This window comes from Oncorhynchus clarkii, chromosome 15, assembly GCF_045791955.1.
Source record: "Oncorhynchus clarkii lewisi isolate Uvic-CL-2024 chromosome 15, UVic_Ocla_1.0, whole genome shotgun sequence".
In the NCBI taxonomy this organism is placed as follows: Eukaryota; Metazoa; Chordata; class Actinopteri; order Salmoniformes; family Salmonidae; genus Oncorhynchus; species Oncorhynchus clarkii.
The window spans coordinates 15,414,996-15,428,466 of NC_092161.1; the positions used below are offsets into that span (position 1 = coordinate 15,414,996).

A 13,471-nucleotide genomic window follows, 5' to 3' on the forward strand; every position below is an offset into this window, starting at 1 on the left:
TACCTCATGTTGCCTGCTCAACCCCAACCTGTTTTCCACCTCAACATGTGGATCAGTGAGTAGGTCTAGTCAATAATGCCTGGTCTCCAAGGCAACACTGCACCAGTCTTTGAAAGCTGTCTGGTGCATTACAGTCTGAATGACATTCCGAGGACATTATAGTGTGCGTTCGCCTGTGTGTTCGCCTGTGCGTTCGCCTGTGTGTTCGCCTGTGTGTTCGTGTGTGGCCGGGGCACAGATTATAATTTAAAGAGCAAAATGCCCACTGTGTCTCTGTACACAGTGCTGTAGGTTTTGGTAGGGAAGTTGGATATGTCTAAAACTCCCCTTCACTGTCCTGTACCCCACCTGTGAGTCCAGTCTACTACAGCCTCTGCTAAGAGGTCTGGACTTCGATAAGAGGTCAGGTCATTCGTCCCATAAAACACTGGGTTGCTGGTTCAAACTCGGCTCCTGCTGTTCCCACTATGTGTCACTACAGATAAAATCCCAAACACACGGATCATCAGACCAGTCAATATTTATTTAGACGTCAATACAACAGAAAAACAGATGGTAAAATAATGGTAAATGCAGGATATATGGACAATAGGTTTAAAAATGCAGATAGCGGTACATTAAAATGACAGAAATTGGTTACTAAATCAGTTTAAAAATATCCATTGCTTCTGATCCTGTGTGTGTGTGTGCAGATGTCACAGAGACAGATTGGCAGTGTGTGTTTGTGTCTCAGAGGGACAGGTTGACGTCACTCTTCTGTTTGCCAGAGCTGAGGCTGTGTATCATGGCGATCATAGAAGAGTGTTTGTTCAGCTCGTCCTCTTTCTTCTGCAGTTTGGCCTCCACCTGGGCTTTCTGCAGCTCCAGAGAGGACGCCTGGAGAGGAGAGGACACGAGAGGGGACAGGAGGAAAGGACAGGAGAGGGTGAAGGAGAGAAGAGTAGACAGGAGAGAGGGAAGGAGAGGGGACAGGGAAGGAGATGGGACACAGACTTAGCCAACTTCCTTTCCAGAAAGGACTTTGTATTATAATCATTTAGATCTCCCCTTGTGGGTGTATGGAGTTGGTTATTATCTTATTCAGTACTGTGTACAAGCTAGCTGGCGACACCCTCCCTCCTCCAATACTTTACCAGTGTGTTCTTACCCTGATGCTGGCGTCTTTTCTGGCCAGCTCAGTCTTGTTGAGTTCCTTCCTCAGAATATCCACTGTTTCCTCTAGTTCTTCCCTCTCTTTCTCTTTTGCTCTCCCCCTCTCCTCCTGACCCCGCAACTCACCACGCAGACCTGAGAGAAGAGGGACAGAGTTAGCGAGAGAAAGGGAGAAAGAGAGAGACAGTAAAAGTGAGGGAAAGTAGGAGAGAGAAGGGGTTGGGAGTAAGAGAGGGAAGGAGAGAGAGAGAGTAAGAGAGTGGTAACTGGTTTAGCTCAAACTGACCTGTGATGTCACAGTCTCTCTGCTGAAGCTCTGATTGAAAGGATTTCATTTGCTCCTGCCTCTCTTTCAGCTCACACAATGCCCTGAAAAAGAGAAAGAAAAAATGATTGTAAATAGTTGGCGAGGGAATGTTTTTATTGCTACTGTGTGTGTCTTACTTGTCGTGCTGTAGTCGTAGTGTGTCCTGGGTCTTCCTCAGTGTGTCCATCTGTTTAATGAGGGAGATATGAGCCGCCTGCAGCTCCTTCAACAGACGCTCACTCTCATTAAACCTACACAGGAACAGGAATCGCATCATCAAATACATGCATATGAAACGTCTTTGTAGAGAAGACCATAGAGATCAGTGTGTGAGAGTGTGACCTGTTAAGCAGCTGGTTATAGGATCCTTTGAGAGACTGGTGTTCCTGAGAGTCAGCCTGCAGTCTAGCATTGTGTTGCAACAACTCCTTGATGTCTCCCTTCGCCCTCTCTGCCTCCAGCACCTGGCTGCCCAACTCCACCTAACAGACACACACCGGTTAGCATCTGCTAGCTAGTCTTTAGCAGAACAGTAATGCTAAACCTCTTAGCATGTGCTAACTCTTCTGTTACGAACCTGCAGCGCCTCTCTCCTCTGTTCTGCCTCCTTCAGCATAGATGCTAGCTTACGTGCCTACAGAGAGACCGAGACAAAGGCCATCTGTGTTAGAAGCCAAGGCCTCTGTGTGCGCGTCTGTGTGTGTGTGTGTGTGTGTGTGTTACCTCGGCCTCTGCCTGAGCTCGTTGACAGCGGTACTGAGTGATGAGGCGGTCGGCCTGAGAGAGAGCCAGAGCTTTGGCCTCTAACAGATCCTGTAACCTCCCCTCCTTAGACTGGAGAGAGAGGGAGAGAGAAGCAGTTACAATACTAACTCAATTAAATGTCTCATGGTGGTTACATCACATGCAAAGAAATGGTGGAAAAGAGTTGACAGTTGACAGCACCAGCGTGACCATCAGAGTTGACAGCCCCACCGTGACCATCAGAGTTGACAGCACCACCGTGACCATCAGAGTTGACAGCCATGGAGTTGGAAGGTCTGGGAGAGATCCTCACCGCCAGAGAGGAGATCTTCTGTTCATAAACATCCATGATCTCTGACACACGCACATCCTTCATCTGATCCTGCAACTACAACACATACACGTCACACACACCATCTACACGTCACACACACCATCTACACGTCACACACACACCATCTACAACACATACACGTCACACACACCATCTACAACACATACACGTCACACACACCATCTACAACACATACACGTCACACACACCATCTACAACACACACAAGTCACACACACCATCTACAACACATACACGTCACACACACCATCTACAACACACGTCAGAATACAGACTCACACACACCATCTACAACACACGTCAGAATACAGACTCACACACACCATCTACAACACACGTCAGAATACAGACTCACACACACCATCTACAACACACGTCAGAATACAGACGCACACACCTCCATGCCATTCTGTAGTTTCTCTATGAGGCTGTGAATGCTGTGGGAGGGGCTGGAGGGAGAAGGCCCTGATAGGCTTTTCCCCATGGGGGCTGGGACATCCTGTTGCACAGCAACCCGTTTGACAGACAGCTCAGCCTCCCTCTGGCGATATGCATTGTTGGCAGCGATGCTCTCCCCTAGACTGAGACACAGGCAGCAGTCAGAATAAACACTGACTGACTAACCATGTGGGTGTGTGTTCAATCACTCACACCATGTGGGTGTGTGTTCAATCACTCACACCATGTGGGTGTGTGTTCAATCACTCACACCATGTGGGTGTGTGTTCAATCACTCACACCAGCGAAGGGAAGTCTGGGAGAGGCGTGGCCTCCAACAGTAGACGAAGCCCGGTCTGAACATGCTCTCTGTGACTGGACGTCAGCGCCAGAGAGAGGGGCGTGACCATCCTCTGGTCCTGTAGGGAGAGACATTTAACTATGGCAATCTTTAAGCTCGGCTCCACAGGTGTGTGTGTGTGTGTGTACCTGTAGTATTCTGTAGAAGCTGGTCTCCATGTCCTTCACCTGCTGTCTCAGTTTACTCATCAACTCCACAGCCTTCAACACAGCCTCACCACACACCTGACTGGAACACACACAGGTGTTAACAACCATGTTCTGTGTGTGTGTGTGTGTATGTTCTGAGAGGGTGTGTCTGGTCACTGACCTGAGGCTACTGTCGTGGCCGGTGAGGGGGCAGGTGAGCGGGTCATTGTTATGGCAACAGGAGAGCAGTAGTTCCACCTGAGAGAGACAGAGCTGGGAGCTCATCTGACGAGACACCACCCTACACACCGAGTCCTCACTACACAGCAGTGGAAGAGTTAAGGCTGATACACACACACACACACACACACACACACACACACACACACACACACACACACACACACACACACACACGTAAAGGATATTTAGCAGCAGGCTGGTGGTGTGTGTTGTGCGTATGCAGTGTGTTCTGAGCTGGCTGTCTGGTGCGGCTGGGTCCAGTCCCTGCAGTAGATCCAACACCACTGGAACCAACAACTCAACGAAGCCCAACACGCACACAGACACGACCTGTGAACCCAACGCCTCCTGGAGGGAAAAACACCAGGACAAAGAGCCAATCAGTGCAAGTCCCTTTATCTGCAGGAGTCATCACTGTGCTAGACTGAATTGGTAAAAGCGTTGTAGTGAAATCCAGGTTTCCACTTTTAGTTCTGTGTGTCCGTGTAGGGCTGCCGTACTTCCAGTAGTTCAGTCAGCAGCTGCAGGGCCTGTAGACAGCATAACTCCTCCCCCTCAGCCGGAGAGCTCAGCCATTGGATGAGAGCTAAGCCCGGCTCGGTTTTCTGCCCTGCGTCTAGGCCCACCCCCTGTCTGCGGCTGGCAGCTCGGAGCCGTGGGGCGGCGGGACGGAACACGACCTCACACAGCAGAGACCTCAGGCCTGACACACCACACAGAGCCAGGAGCAGCTCCAACACCTTGGCAGCAGAGTCCGGGTCTTTAACATGTAGCAGACCCAACACCTGGGACACGCACACTGAGAAGTGTTCATACCTACAGAGAGGAGGGAGAGACATACACAACATTACTTCTATTCTTCTAGAAAACTATATATGTGTGTGTGTGTGTGTGTGTGTGTGTGTGTGTGTGTGTGTGTGTACCTAGTCAGGTAGTCAGCCATCTTGGGGTTCTTTAGCAGGTCCACCAGTAGGTCTACAGAGTACTTCCTGGTTAGGGTTCCGTCGCCGTTGACGATGATGTTAAAGATCAGCTGGAATGTCTGGTGGATGTTCTTAGAATGGAACAGCTGAAACACACACACACACACACACGTCACAGAGCCCAGACAGAGAGTTGTCACCACCAGAACTAAAGATAGAGAAAACCTTGGTGTCTGTGTGTGTGTGTCTGCGTGTCATTGTGTGTGTGTGTGTGTGTCTCTGCGTGTCATTGTGTGTGTGTGTGTGTGTGTCTCTGCATGTCATTGTGTGTGTGTGTGTCTCTGCGTGTCATTGTGTGTGTGTGTGTCTCTGCATGTCATTGTGCATGTGTCTACGTGTGCATGTGTCTACGTGTGTCTACGTGTGCATGAGTCTACGTGTGTCTACGTGTGCGTGTGTCTACGTGTGTCTGCGTGTGTCTACGTGTGCATGTGTCTACGTGTGCGTGTGCCTACGTGTGCCTACGTGTGCCTACGCGTGCCTACGCGTGCCTACGCGTGCCTACGCGTGTCTAGGCGTGCCTACGCGTGTCTAGGCGTGTCTAGGCGTGTCTATGTGTGCGCGTGTCTACGTGTGTCTACGCGTGTCTACGTGTGTGTGTGTGTCTACGTGTGTGTGTGTGTGTGTCTACGTGTGTGTTTCTACGTGTGTCTACGCGTGTCTACGTGTGTCTACGTGTGTCTGCGTGTGTCTACGTGTGCCTACGTGTGTCTGTGCGTGTGTGCGTCTCTGTCTGTGCGTGCGTGAGTGCGTGCCTCTCTGTGCGTGCGTGCCTCTCTGTGCGTGCGTGAGTGCGTGCCTCTCTGTGCGTGCGTCTCTGTGCGTGCGTGCGTCTCTGTGCGTGCGTCTCTGTGCGTGCGTGCGTCTCTGTGCGTGCGTGCGTCTCTGTGCGTGCGTCTCTGTGCGTGCGTCTCTGTGCGTGCGTGTCTCTGTGTGTCTCTGTGTGTGTGTGTATCTCTGTGTGTGTGTGTATCTGTGTGTGTGTGTGTGTGTCTCTGTGTGTATGTGTGTGTGTGTGTGTGTGTGTCTCTGTGTGTGTGTCTCTGTGTGTGTGTGTGTGTGTCTCTGTGTGTGTGTGTGTGTGTCTCTGTGTGTGTGTGTGTGTGTGTGTGTGTGTGTGTGTGTGTGTGTGTGTGTGTGTGTGTGTCTCTGTGTGTGTGTGTGTGTGTGTGTGTATCTGTGTGTGTGTGTCTCTGTGTGTGTGTGTGTGTGTGTCTCTGTGCGTGTGTGTGTGTCTCTGTGCGTGTGTGTGTGTGTGTGTCTCTCTCTGTGTGTGTGTGTGTGTGTCTCTCTGTGTGTGTGTGTGTGTGTGTGTCTGTGTGTGTGTGTGTCTCTGTGTCTGTGTGTGTGTGTGTCTCTGTGTCTGTGTGTGTGTGTGTCTCTGTGTCTGTGTGTGTGTGTGTCTCTGTGTCTACGTGTGTCTACGTGTGCATGAGTCTACGTGTGTCTACGTGTGCGTGTGTCTACGTGTGTCTGCGTGTGTCTACGTGTGCATGTGTCTACGTGTGCCTACGTGTGCCTACGCGTGTCTACGCGTGTCTACGCGTGCCTACGCGTGTCTAGGCGTGTCTAGGCGTGTCTATGTGTGCGCGTGTCTACGCGTGTCTACGTGTGCGTGTGTCTACGCGTGTCTACGTGTGTCTACGCGTGTCTACGTGTGTGTGTGTGTCTACGTGTGTGTGTGTGTCTACGTGTGTGTTTCTACGTGTGTCTACGCGTGTCTACGTGTGTCTACGCGTGTCTACGTGTGTCTGCGTGTGTCTACGTGTGCCTACGTGTGTCTGTGCGTGCGTCTCTGTCTGTGCGTGCGTGTGTGCGTCTCTGTCTGTGCGTGCGTGAGTGCGTGCCTCTCTGTGCGTGCGTGCCTCTCTGTGCGTGCGTGAGTGCGTGCCTCTCTGTGCGTGCGTCTCTGTGCGTGCGTGCGTCTCTGTGCGTGCGTCTCTGTGCGTGCGTCTCTGTGCGTGCGTGAGTGCGTGCGTCTCTGTGCGTGCGTGCGTCTCTGTGCGTGCGTCTCTGTGCGTGCGTGTCTCTGTGTGTCTCTGTGTGTGTGTGTATCTCTGTGTGTGTCTCTGTGTGTGTGTGTATCTGTGTATGTGTGTGTGTGTGTGTCTCTGTGTGTGTGTGTGTGTGTCTCTGTGTGTGTGTGTGTGTGTGTGTGTGTGTCTCTGTGTGTGTGTGTGTGTGTCTCTGTGTGTGTGTGTGTGTGTCTCTGTGTGTGTGTGTGTGTGTGTGTGTGTGTGTGTGTGTCTCTGTGTGTGTGTGTGTGTGTGTGTATCTGTGTGTGTGTGTGTGTGTGTCTCTGTGTGTGTGTGTATCTGTGTGTGTGTGTGTGTCTCTGTGTGTATGTGTGTGTGTGTGTGTCTCTGTGTGTGTGTGTGTGTGTGTCTCTGTGTGTGTGTGTGTGTGTGTGTGTGTGTGTCTCTGTGTGTGTGTCTCTGTGTGTGTGTGTGTGTGTGTGTGTCTCTGTGTGTGTGTGTGTGTGTGTGTGTCTCTGTGTGTGTGTGTGTGTGTATCTGTGTGTGTGTGTGTGTGTCTGTGTGTGTGTGTGTGTGTGTCTCTGTGCGTGTGTGTGTGTGTCTCTGTGCGTGTGTGTGTGTGTGTGTGTCTCTCTCTGTGTGTGTGTGTGTGTGTGTCTCTGTGTCTGTGTGTGTGTCTGTGTGCGTGTGTGTGTGTGTGTCTCTCTGTGTGTGTGTGTGTGTGTGTGTGTCTCTGTGTCTGTGTGTGTGTGTGTCTCTGTGTCTGTGTGTGTGTGTGTGTCTCTCTGTGTGTGTGTGTGTGTGTGTGTGTGTCTGTGTGTGTGTGTGTCTCTGTGTCTGTGTGTGTGTGTGTCTCTGTGTCTGTGTGTGTGTGTGTCTCTGTGTCTGTGTGTGTGTGTGTCTCTGTGTCTGTGTGTGTGTGTGTCTCTGTGTGTGTGTGTGTGTGTCTCTGTGTCTGTGTGTGTGTGTGTGTGTCTGTGTGTGTGTGTGTGTGTGTCTCTGTGTCTGTGTGTGTGTGTGTGTCTCTGTGTCTGTGTGTGTGTGTGTCTCTGTGTCTGTGTGTGTGTGTGTGTCTCTGTGTCTGTGTGTGCGTGTGTGTGCGTTACCTTCTCCCCCACATCTTCATTGAGAGTGAGGCTGGCCAGTATGGAGAGAGCGAACACCACCACCGTCAAACTGTTGTGGGCCAGGAAGTTAATCAGGGTTCGGTAGAACACCTTCACATTGCTCTGTAGGAACACACACACCCAGATGTTAACCAACGTTCAGTAGAACACCTTCACATTGCTCTGTAGGAACACACACACACAGATGTTAACCAACGTTCAGTAGAACACCTTCACATTGCTCTGTAGGAACACACACACCCAGATGTTAACCAACGTTCAGTAGAACACCTTCACATTGCTCTGTAGGAACACACACACCCAGATGTTAACCAACATTCAGTAGAACACCTTCACATTGCTCTGTAGGAACACACACACCCAGATGTTAACCAACGTTCAGTAGAACACCTTCACATTGCTCTGTAGGAACACACACACCCAGATGTTAACCAACGTTCAGTAGAACACCTTCACATTGCTCTGTAGGAACACACACACCCAGATGTTAACCAACGTTCAGTAGAATGCCTTCCCATTACAACAAGCCGTTCCATCAAAGAGAACGAGGGAGAGAAAAGAGGGTGAGTAAGGGTTAAATGGAAAAGCTGGATGGACGGTGGTAGAGAGAGGGTGGTCCTCACCAGAGCTTTAATGTGAGTCTGGACTGACAGGTTGTAGCGAACCAGGTTAGCCATCAAACCCAGGCACGGCATGGTGATGTCATCATTGTGCGACTGGCTGGAGGGGGGGGGGGGGGGTATATAAAGGGGACAAAATTAATACTTACATGTAAACATTCACCTCTGCTATACTGTGGAGTGGGAGAAGAGAGAGAGGAGAGGTATCTTACATGTTGCTCATCAGAAAGTCTATGAGCTCATGGATGTAGTTGGCACAGTGGAATATCCGTCCGTTATAGGTGAGTCTCTGTAGCACCTTTAAACACTGAGACACACAGAGTTACTACAGCAGTTATACGTGAGTCTGTAGCACCTTAATTAAACTTGTGGCTAGGGGTTCCGCTAGCGGCACCCCTCGACAACATTCCGCTGAAAAGGCAGTGCGCGAAATTCAAAATATTTTTCAGAAATATGTAACTTTCACACATTAACAAGTGCAATACACCAAATGAAAGATTAACAAGAAGTTTATCTACCCATCGTGTCCGATTATGTTAGGTCAGAGCCAAATCACAAAAACACACACAGCCATTTTTCCAGCCAAAGATAGGAGTCACAAAAAGCAGAAATATAGATAATAATAACTAACCTTTGATGATCTTCATCAGATGACACTCATAGGACATCATGTTACACAATACATGTATGTTTTGTTCGATAAAGTGCATTTTTATATCCAAAAATCTCAGTTTACATTGGCGCGTTACGTTCAGTAATGTTTTGCTTCCAAAACATCCGGTGATTTTGCAGAGAGCCACATCAATTTCCAGAAATACTCATAATAAACATTGATAAAAGATACAAGCGTTATTCACAGAATTAAAGATTTTTTTAAACTTTACAGAAAAGGCACACCATGCAATAATCTGAGTATGGCGCTCAGAGACCAAACCAGCCAAAGAAATATCCACCATGTTGGAGTCAACATTAGTCAGAAATAGCATTATAAATATTGACTTACCTTTGATGATCTTCATCAGAATGCGCTCCCAGGAATCCCAGTTCCACAATAAATGTTTGATTTGTTCGATAAAGTTCATAATTTATGTCCAAATTCCTCCTTGTTGTTAGCGCGTTCAGCCCAGTAATCCATCTTCATGAGGTGCGAGCACTAGGTCCAGACAAAGTCCAAACGTTCTGTCCAAAGTTCTGTTACAGTCAGTAGAAACATGTCAAATGATGTATAGACTCCATCTTTAGGATGTTTTTAACATAAATCTTCAATAATGTTCCAACCGGAGAATTCCTTTGTCTGTAGAAAAGCAATGGAACGAGAGCTACTTCTCACGTGAACAAGCATCACGAGCTTGTGGCACTCTGCCAGACTACTGACTCAAAGAGCCCTTATGAGCCCCTCCTTTACAGTAGAAGTCTCAAACAAGTTTCTAAAGACAGTCGACATCTAATGGAAGCCTTGGGAAGTGCAATTTGACCCCATAGGCACTGTGTTTTCAATAGGCCAAGCTTTGAAAAACTACAAACCTCAGATTTCCCACTTCCTGGTTTTTGCCTGCCATATGGGTTCTGTTATACTCACAGACATCATTCAGACAGTTTTTAGAAACGTCAGAGTGTTTTCTATCCAAATCTATATGCATATATTAGCAACTGGGACTGAGTAGCAGGCAGTTTACTCTGGGCACGCTTTTCATCCAAACGTGAAAATGCTGCCCCCTATCCCAAACAGGTTTTAAACAATGAGACAGAGTTACTACAGCAGTTATATGTGAGTCTGTAGCACCTTTAGACACTGAGACACACAGAGTTACTACAGTAGTAGTTGAACATCACATTCTACAGCCATGTTTCCCACCAGAGCTGTGGCTTTGTGTAGCGCCGTAATTCTCCAAGACCAGGGTTCATGACCCCTGGTTAAGTCTCATCATGTCATTCTGGTGAGTAGCCTGAAGACCAGACGTTGATTTCATATAATTCTACGTCGGGGAGAAATTAGTGTTTGGAGCAGGAGAGTTCTCTCACGACCTCTACAAGCCAGAATGCTGAATAAAATGTTACTTTACCAGTTGTCCGTGTGGTTGGTCCTTTTTCAGGTAGGAATGTATCACAATATATCCACAAGAAAGTATGAATGTGTAAATATTTCAGTGCTGGTAGTGGGTTCAGATTTCTATCACGTGAAGCATGCCCACAAGATGAAAATACAGGCACGTGACGCATGCATACTTGACGAGCTCATGCGCGTGTTTACATGGTTCTGCGCATGCTTCAGGAGATAGGAATCTGAATGCACTTCCAAACAAACGTATGACATTAATGTTAGACTGTGAACCAGAGGTATCCCAGTCTGATTGTCAGGCAATATGGAGAGTTCTGTCCTTACTTGTAGTACCAGCGGCTCCCTGGGGGTGGAGCTGTGGCAGTGGATGATGGAGGCCAGAGTGCTGGTCAGGTTATAACTGCTCTGGAGAACATCTCTGCTCTCATCATCACAGACTGGGGGAGAGAACACACACACCAACACAAGTTCAATTGGTTTTGTATTATTTTTGAGTGAGAGAAACATTGTCGGCTGTTGACAAAAATAGTATGACTGAAATGTGTTGGGAATTTGTGTGTGTGTGTACCTAGTTGGGCCAGTAGAGAGATTATGGTTCCGGTGAGTGCGGGGCTAGTGTTAGGGTCTCCTGCCAACTCCACAAGTCCACAGACACACTCACTGGGCAGGACCTGGCCCGACGACAGCAGACGAACACACTGCATTCCTGACAGCTCCTACACACAACACACACACACATTTAAATGCACACTAATAATTCGATAATAAACCGATTATGGCAAGACATGTAAACAGCTTAATTTGCGTTTTAGCTGCGTATTTGAAGCAACTTGAAGCAGCAGCTTTGGCGCAATCAATCAGAAGTGGACAGCTCATGGTGCTGAAAGTAGGCAAATTCCAGTAGGTATAATTAATTTAAACCGTCTTCATTTTAGTTGGACTTTACTAACAAGAGGGCTTTGTGTTGAAGCCTATTTCTTCCTATTTAAGAAACAAGAGGCATTCCTACCTGTTCGACAGACAAAAATGAGGCTATATGCATAGATTTAACAGTCAATTCCTTCACCAACCATGCACTCTTTAAATAACCTACCTATGTGTCAGTGGAAGGGCTGTTAAAACCAAGACTCGGATTGAGGGGATATGCTATATGCCTACCTTTCATTAAACTAAATGGCAAAAAAGCACAGGCCTACCCCTTGTAAGCTTAAGATTTGGAAGAAAACTAAAACGGATCTGATTATATAAAGTGATCTATAACAGCGCTTTGGTCCGCAATACTTTATGCTTGAAACAAGCAGTAAACCACCCTGGAAAAACATGACTGCAATGCATATAGTGATATCATTGTTTTGTTTCTTTGACATTCAGAGGCTGAGCTACAACTTTCTGTAGCTGAGGAGACAAAAATATATACTTTACTTCACAAGCAATCAATTGATTAAGCTATTCACTTTCTGTACAATAGAAAATGTTTCAACCAAGACAGCTTTCAGGGAAACACTTGTGACCTTCTCTCGTTGAGTTAAGCAACAGAAGAAGAGCAGGCAGCAGTTAAAGCTTCCATTTTTCTGCATCAGTAGGCCTACTCTGGCTGGGATGGAAAGGTAGGCCTAACTTTCGAAAGTACCATGCTCAGATTCCTAATGACGTCTCAGTTTTTATTATTTGCAAACAGGGACAGTTTCGTTGCAAACAAGATACATCGATTTGGCATTGGAAAAATATGACAAGAACAACACATATATCTATCTCCCTGGCCATTCTTAGACTGTAATTTTGGTCATTTAAAAAGGTATAGAAATAGATTCTGCTAATATGTAAAATGACGTAGAGCTGCATGACATTTTTATAAAAGGCTATTTTTTTCCTGACCTGCAAATACGATGATAGATTCATGCAATGTTTTTACACTAAAGGAGATCATTCCAACCCCTACTCTTGTCCAAAGTGGTCTGCAAACCCAACACCTTCTGGCCCGCAGACCTGTGCACTATCAAAATTCCTGCGTTGCCATGTAATGCTTACAGGATGAATAACAGTTTCTAAAACTGCATATCTAAGGCTCTGGTCTGTCCAATAAGTGAGGGTAAATGGTGGACAAGTTCTCTGTTATCTACGTTATATTTTAATTATTATTTGGGGTATAGGGGAGGGTCCCTTGTTTTTTTCAAGCATTCAGGGAGGGTTTAGGTCAAATGTATTTTGCTGAAGGGAGGCCCATCCATTTTCATTTCAGTGGTCCAATTTTCTGTAACCCTTATTAGAAATAACGTTCACTCCCAACTCGTATTGTGTGCATGTAACCGTGCTCAGTGTCACGTTGATATATCTCACAAAGTAGACTTGTGCTTTGGCACTCTGTGGACATGTTGAAACTGACCTCCACTTGTTTCTGCAGCTGGGCAGCGTTATGGGCCGTCCTGTTGTCTCTGTACTGGTGGATGGCCAGCAGGAGAGACTTCAGACACGTCGTTACGTCCATTCTGCAACACAACAGCCCTTTTGAGCTCAGTAGCAGTTCATCTGTATGACACTGTTTATCAGCTACAGGCGTTGTTTGGAGCGTTTGCTGGGAAGCTTAGTCAAACAGTATAGATAGTTACACTTTTAAAAACGCAATGGCTGAACTACAGCTGATACGGCTTTGGTTTGACAACTTGTTAGCAAAGGAAAACAGTTCATGCTAACTAGCTTGCTACCTAGGCTAACTATTGTTATGATCCCCGACTAATGTTTAGATGTGGCAAATTATAACGGCATTGATGATCATTATTCACGTAACTTTATGAAATATACATCAATAACATAAACACCAATTTTATTTAAAAAATAAATACATACATACATTATTTCTGTCCTCTTTTGTCAAGCGTTGTCGTACCTCTTCCACTTCCTCCCGCTTTCCACTTCGAACAGCGGAACAGCCAATGAGATACTGAAGGGGGTAGCTGCATTCCAATATGGCGACCGGAGTAT

General features: G+C 47.2%; 1 protein-coding gene across 1 annotated transcript; it reads right to left on the reverse strand.

Annotated features, from left to right (window-relative positions):
* Nucleotides 1-504: 504 nt before the first annotated feature.
* Nucleotides 505-13,471, reverse strand: LOC139366698 (cellular inhibitor of PP2A). Its single transcript, XM_071104382.1, has 22 exons — nucleotides 13,341-13,471; nucleotides 12,876-12,978; nucleotides 11,061-11,208; nucleotides 10,817-10,929; nucleotides 8,646-8,740; nucleotides 8,437-8,533; nucleotides 7,793-7,915; nucleotides 4,651-4,796; nucleotides 4,228-4,543; nucleotides 3,913-4,075; nucleotides 3,666-3,813; nucleotides 3,485-3,584; nucleotides 3,296-3,414; nucleotides 2,955-3,138; nucleotides 2,517-2,591; nucleotides 2,183-2,293; nucleotides 2,037-2,093; nucleotides 1,802-1,941; nucleotides 1,597-1,710; nucleotides 1,439-1,521; nucleotides 1,148-1,287; nucleotides 505-876 (listed from the first exon to the last, which is right to left on the reverse strand). The coding sequence occupies exons 2-22, from the start codon at nucleotides 12,975-12,977 to the stop codon at nucleotides 730-732; spliced, it is 2,721 nt and encodes a 906-aa protein (XP_070960483.1). The 5' UTR covers nucleotide 12,978; nucleotides 13,341-13,471; the 3' UTR covers nucleotides 505-729.